The sequence below is a fragment of the Bos taurus genome, chromosome 17 (assembly GCF_002263795.3).
Source record: "Bos taurus isolate L1 Dominette 01449 registration number 42190680 breed Hereford chromosome 17, ARS-UCD2.0, whole genome shotgun sequence".
In the NCBI taxonomy this organism is placed as follows: Eukaryota; Metazoa; Chordata; class Mammalia; order Artiodactyla; family Bovidae; genus Bos; species Bos taurus.
The window spans coordinates 4786664-4793934 of NC_037344.1; the positions used below are offsets into that span (position 1 = coordinate 4786664).

Below are 7271 nucleotides of genomic sequence, written 5' to 3' on the forward strand. Positions count from 1 at the left end.
CCTGCAGGAACAATTAAATCACTTCCTTGTTGAGTCAGTCGACTAGCTGCCACCCTGCTAGGAGACATAACAGATGGCAGAGGTGGTGCTGGGGAACCTGAAAAGGGCAGACATTTCACTGTGAAAATGCTTCTCTTCCTCCACACAATATACATTTTGAATATAGCTGTACTGACATTTCCTTTAAAATATTCAAAAAAAGGATTAAAAGCTGGGAACTAATAGACTTGCTTCCATGCTGAAATGGATGAGTAACAAATGGATGCTACCAGGATGAGCTCTTACATAAACTTTTCTTAGAACTATTAAAACCAAACAAAACACATAACTGTAAGAAGAGACTTGGTAAGATCATGTTTAATCAGTACTCTACCTGGACTTGGCTGTTTTCAAATCAATTAAAAGTATGTGATTAAAGGACACAGCTGAAGTGGTTTTAAAGCTTAACTCAACACTGTATAACTTGCTACTCTAACATAGGGAGGAAAGCTCTTCAAGTAGAAATCCAAAGGCATGGAACACTTGTATCAAATTTATCATTAACATTCACACAAATGTGAATGAATCACCCTTCACAGAAATTATAGCCAAAAATTTCAAATCATAAATCAAGTATCACCTACTACAGATTACTGCCACTCATAGTATGGATGCAAGGGGTTTCCATCAATTATGTCATCTCGGAGCGCATCAGAAATACAGACCTACTTAACTAGAATCTGCATTTTCACAAGATCTTCAGGTGATTTGTATGTGTTTTGAAGCCTGAGAAGTGATAATACAGAGTGTTATTCTGATTAATCATAAGACTTCTGAAGCTTTTCAAACATACCTGAGACATTCCACAAGATCTACTGATTATCACTGAAACAGGTTATTTTTAGAGCTTTTCCGGGGGGTGGGGGAAGCTTTAGCTTTTTTATTAGATTGATTTTCTGCTTTTATTTATTAGATAAATAAAAATAGCATATATTTAAGGTATAAAAAATGATTTTTTTGATATATGTATACACTGTGAAATGATTACATCCATCACCTCACATAGTTACCATCTTTGTGTGTGTGGTGAGAAAACCTGAGATCTATCAGCAAATTTCAAGTATACATTATTATTAACTATAGTCACCATGCTGCTCATTAGGCAACAGTAGTTTTTTAGAAGCTACTTACTCTCAAACACAGCTAAGTTTGAGAACCTGAGGAAAGAATACAATTTTGGAATGAAACACACTGAGTTTTAAAATTCTAACTCTGGGTTTGAAATTCTGGCTCTATTTATCAAATAGTATCAGGAACACCCTGGCAAATTACTCAACATCTCTGAGCCTTAATTTTTTTAAAAAGTTAAGAAAAACTGAGTACCCAACATTGTTGCTAATGTCCAGCATAAAACTATACAGCTTCAACTGACTATTTTAAATTCTAAAGGTTTTATGTCTTTAGGGAAGTGATCATTGAAAGGAAACTGAAAAAATTATTAACATCCTTCACATTTAGCTGAATATATTTTAATGTTTCTAAGATAAATTTATTACAACTATACTCTTTTCCAGTTTTCTAAAAACACATATCAAATTTATAATTAAAATATTCCAGTAAGAATGAATGTCAACTTTCTCATATCCCAGATATACGAAGTTCTGATCAGGAATAGTCACCAGTTTTAATAATAAGGAATACTTAATGTGGACTGAATCTAACATTAAAATCCAAAACACACAATGTATCTAAATAGAATGGCATTACCTTTCAAAATGAGATACCTGTCTTTCAAAAAAAATTCTGTTGAACCAAAAAAGTTTAAAACTGGAAGGGACAACAGAAATCAACTAGTCTGATGCTAAACTACAGGGAAAAAGAGGCTCAGAGAGGTTTAAATAGCTTATTAGATTCTCAGGTGTTCTGAATCCATACCATAATATCTCCATTATTAAATTCAATACAAAAAACATCAATCCATAAATTACTTGTTAAGCTGGAAGGCATTTAATGGATTATCCAATGCAATCACTATTTTAAACAAAAACTCTATCTCTACTATTACATAAAGAAGAGTTCAATAAACGATGACTACTATAATTCCATTTTGTGATAATCCCAGGAACAGAGAGCTCTGTTGTTCTGGCTATTACTGTTTATTAATCTTGCATAAGAAATAATCCCATGATTTAACATGAGATATGTATAACATATATGTCACAAGTGATACAGAACTTTCCAAACTAAAGTAGCAAAAAGACATAGTGCTGAGATAAGTAGAGACCTTCAACTATTTGCTTTACTTTCAAGGGTTAATTGTTCTCTGTATCTTCAAATCTTTAAGTCAGACTAATTTAGTTACTAAAATCACTCACAAATAAGTAAATCATTCCAACAAAAATAATTCTTAAAACTCTAGGCTTTTGCTAATTGATGAAATTTGGAGAATTAGCTCAGCTTTCTCTCAACAGGAGAAGTCTAGGAATATGAATAATGTGTATGCAATGATCAAAACCCCACTAAAACAAAACTCAGATACCAAGAACAACTCATTCTTAAGAGTTCTGACTTACTCATGGTTTTCACTGTTATTCATTCTACCATGTATTTCTTGGGTAGATTTCAATATTTATTGTTACACTGAATTTAAGCACAATTTCTTCTAAATTTGCCCCAGAGATGGAAAAATAAATGGTAATAGGGTCCTTATAAAGTTATCATTCAGTTTTTCCCAGAAAGCTAACAGAGCCCCAACTCCTAACATTTTTTCATGAGACATATATCCTAAATTTTGTTCATTTAAAAAGGCTTTCTTATCTCTTCTTGCCATTCTCTGGAACTCTGCATTTGGTTGGGTATATATTTCCCTTTCTCTTCTGCCTTTCACTTCTCTTCTTTTCTAAGGTATTCTTAAGGCTTTCTCAGACAACCACTTTAATCTTCTTGCATTTCGTTTTCTTGGGGATACCCAACTGAATGAAGAGTTCCAGAGAATAGCAAGGAGACATAAGAAAGCCTTCCTCAGTGATCAGTGCAAAGAAATAGGGGAAAACAATAGAATGGGAAAGACTAGAGATCTCATCAAGAAAATCAGATACCAAGGGAATATTTCATGCAAAGATGGGCTCAATAAAGAACAGAAACAGTATGGATCTAACAGAGGCAGAAGAGATGGCAAGAATACACAGAACTATCATATCCTGAACAATCATGATGGTGTGGACACTCACCTAGAACTAGACATCCTGAAGTGTGAAGTCAAGTGGGCCTTAGGAAGCATTACTACGAACAAAGTTAGTGGAAGTGATGAATTCCAGCTGAGCTATTTCAAGTCCTAAAAGATGATGCTGTTAAAGTGTTGCACTCAATATGTGCAAATGTGGAAAACTCAGCAGTGGCCACAGGACCGGAAAAGGTCATTCCAATCCCAAAGAAGGGCAATACAAAAGAATGTTCAAACTACCACACAGTTGCAAGGTAGCAAGTACATTATTTGTACATAAAGTACATTATTTCACACACAAGCAAGGTAATGCTCAAAATCCTTCAAGCTAGGCTTCAACAGTATGTGAACTGGAATTTCTGGATGTAAAAGCTGGATTTAGAAAAGGCAGAGGAACCAGAGGCCAAATTACCAACATCCACTGGATCACAGAGAAAGCAAGGGAATTTAAGAAAAACAGCTATTTCTGTTTCACTGACTATGCTAGAAGTCTTTGACAGTGTGGATCACAATAAACTGTGGAAAATTCTTAAACAGATGTGAATACCAGACCACCTTACCTGTCTCCTGAGAAACCTGCATGCAGGACAAGAAGCAACAGTTAGAACCTTACATGGAAAAATGAACTGGTTTAAAATTGGGCAGGAAGTATGACAAGGCTGTATACTGTCACCCTGATTATTTAACTTATATGCAGAGTACATTATGTTAAATGCCAGACTGGAATGAATCACAAGCTGGAATCAAGACTGCGAGGAGAAATATCAACAACCTCAGATAAGCAGATGATACCACTCTAATGACAGAAAGTGAAGAAGAACTAAAGAGCCTCTTGATGAGGGTAAAAGAAGAGAGTGAAAAGCCTGGCTTAAAACTTAAAATTCAAAAAAGCAGACATATCACTTTGCCAACAAAGGTCCATATAGTCAAAGCTATGGTTTTTCCAGTGGTCATGTACAGATAGATGTGAGAGCTGGACATAAAGAAGGCTGAGCGCTGAAGAATTGTTGCTTTCGAATTGTGCTGGAAAAGACTCTTGAGAGTCCCTTGGACAGCAAGGAGACCAAACCAGGCAATCCTAAAGAAAATCAACCCTGAATATTCATTGGAAGGGCTGATTCTGAAACTGAAGCTCCAATACTTTGGCCACCTGATGTGAACAGCTAACTCAGAGGAAAAGACCCCGATGCTGGAAAAGATTGAGGGCAGAAATAGAAGGGGGCAACAGAGGATGAGATGGTTGGATGGCATCACTGACTCAATGGACATGAGTTTGAGCAAAAATAGTGGAGGACAGGGAAGCCTGGCATGCTGCAGTTTATGGGGGTTGCAAAGAGCTGGACATGGCTTAGCAACTGAACAACAATAAGAACATATTCTAAATTTTAAACATGAGAAAATCATGTTCATTCTAATTTATGCATACATGCCTCAAAACAAGGACACTTAACTACAACTTTCCAGTAAATGCTTAATGAATCTGAGTATGACAGAATGATTATCTTTTAAACATACTGATTAACTATGTAGCTTGTTTTAAAAAGTGTTTTATAAAGTCAATTCAAAGAGACATAAATTACTGCCATTATCACAAAACACATTTTTTATTCCAATCTGAGGGACTACAATGGATCTATAAGCAAGTGAAACTGACTGGCACTTTCCTGTTCATGGACAACAGGTTACAATGCCAGCTGACTTTGATTATTGTATATACTATTCTGTTTAAGGGGGAAAGGATAAAACCAAATGTCAGCCAAATAATATCACTGAAAATCTTCAAATATCTTAATTGTAAAAGTCTTTTTTTTTTTTTAATTCTATGTTGACATTTAAATTTGGAAATTGGTGACCGGTTGGAAAATGATGTCACGCAAAGTGTGCCTTGTGTCTTCAAACGTTCATAATCTCAGGCAATCAGTCAACCTTCTCAAATTCAAAGTTATTCAAAGCCTAGAGAACACCACCACAATGCTATGCAATGACTACTGCGATACTGATGCACGTGTTGCCTTTCTATATCTTTATTTCTGTGAACATAAGAATGAAAAGGGTAAAAAAAAAAGATGTCAGTAGAAAGTCCACTCGTTTTACAGCCTAGAGTAGAAGATAGTATACTGGATTACCCTAAAGGCCTATTTCTAGGATCCATTTAGCAAGGAATATATTTTAAAATATAAGTTGTTTCTCACTATTGGCCATTAGTATAATAAAATATAGAATACTGCAAGAGGGCTACAGAGTACAAAGGCATGGAGATATTTTTTTCAACTTGTGAAATTATAATACAGTATTAAAAGATGCTTGGAAGAAAGATCCTTGGAAGAAAAGCTACGACCAAACCTAGACAGCATATTAAAAAGCAGAGCCATTACTTTACCAACTAGATCTGTATAGTTAAAGCTATGGTTTTCCAGTAGTCATGTATGGATGTGAGAGTTGGACTATAAAGAAGACCAAAGAACTGATGCTTTTGAACTGGAGAAGCATTGGAGAAGACTCTTGAGAGTCCCTTGGACTGCAAGGAGATCCAATCAGTCCATCCTAAAGGAAATCAACCCTGAATATTCATTGGAAGGACTGATGCTGAAGCTGAAGCTCCAATACTTTGGCCACCTGATGCAAAGTACTGACTCACTGGAAAAGACCCTGATGCTGAGAAAGATTGAAGGCAGGAGGAGAAGGGGACAACAGAGGATGAGATGGTTGGATGGCATCACCGACTTGACGGACCTGAGTGTGAGCAAGCTCCAGGAGTCGGTGATGAACAGGGAGGTCTGGCGTGCTGCAGTTCATGGGGTCGCAGAGTCGGACACAACTGAACAACTGAACTGAACTTAACACAGTATTAAAATTAAAATACTTCATTGAACATCCAAGTATTGCTACTTTAACTAGAGCTCTGTCAAGAAAACAATCCAGTTTTACATCTACATGATTTTATTTTCTTTCACTTGTGTAAAGATGAAAAAATACCTAAAAAGGTTATTATAGGCAAGAGTATTTAAAAAGGAAGTGTTTTTCTTTATATTAAAAAAGAAAAAAAACACATACATGGAATGTATGCAGAAAAGAGCTAACATACTAGATCTAACTATTTACCTTTGAAAAGACCAGTTTACAAAAGATTGGCCCTCAACTGGCATCTGAGAACTTTAATTTTGGAGTGATTCTCACCATTCCTGGAATTCTAAGACTTGCTCACTATGCCTAAACTGTTTATACAAACAATGTGGTTTATGCTTTCCTTCTGGGAGTCTGGAATCTGGCACATGCTAGGCAGAGGGTGCCTATGTGGACAATCTCCAATAAGAACCCTAGGCACTAATTTATCTTCCTTGGTTAGCAACATTTCACATTTGTTGTCACAGCTCTGCTGGGAGAATGAAGCATGTCCTTTATGACTGGACTGGGAAAGGACCCCAACCTTTACCTCAGGCACCCTTTGCCTTTGCCGACTGTGCTCAGTATACTTCTGCTATCATCACAGTCTGGATTATGACTATACACTGAGTCCTGTTAGTCCTCTTTGAAAATTACTTTATTGGAGGGTGCTCTCAGGAGACCTCCGACACAGCATATATAGTGAGAAAAATAAAAGTTTCATTTTCTAATTGCTTTGAAATAAGAAATATGTATTTATACAAATCAATATTGACATAAATTTTGTGGTTACCACTAAAATAATTTAAATCTGCATTTTTGATATAATTTTTGAGTTTTTCAGTATTTTAAAACCAATTTTCAAGCAGTAATCAGTGAAATTATGCATGCTAACCTGTTTATATAAAGACAACTATTAAAACAATTACTAAATTAAATTGAAGAGAAAAAGGATTATGTTTATAACCAGTGTTTTATCATGAAATCAAAGTTCTCAACTCTACTAAGGTAGCATTTGGTGACCTTCTCCCATCTTCTATCCCGCTCATCTTTAAAAATAATGGGTTCCTTACCTTGAAATGATCCTGCTTCAATAACCCCCTCTTTGGTACTGTCAAAGCCATGAGATGTGATTTGCGTTTCTGAGAGACCAAGTCCAGCTGGTAATGAACGCTTCAAATCCTTA

The 7271-nt window shown here is 35.8% G+C and overlaps 1 protein-coding gene across 10 annotated transcripts in view; it reads right to left on the minus strand.

Annotated features, from left to right (window-relative positions):
* ARFIP1 (ADP ribosylation factor interacting protein 1) overlaps positions 1–7271 on the minus strand; it is a 157547-nt gene that overhangs the window by 56646 nt on the left and 93630 nt on the right. For 6 of the 10 annotated variants that reach the window (XM_059875917.1, XM_059875921.1, XM_059875920.1 and 3 more), the window contains 2 exon segments: positions 7159–7267; positions 2–97 (listed from right to left, as the gene is read on the minus strand). The exons of 1 other annotated variant lie outside the window; for it this stretch is intronic. In XM_059875917.1, coding sequence (XP_059731900.1) covers positions 2–97; positions 7159–7267 — 205 coding nt within the window. 10 annotated transcript variants of the gene reach the window in all.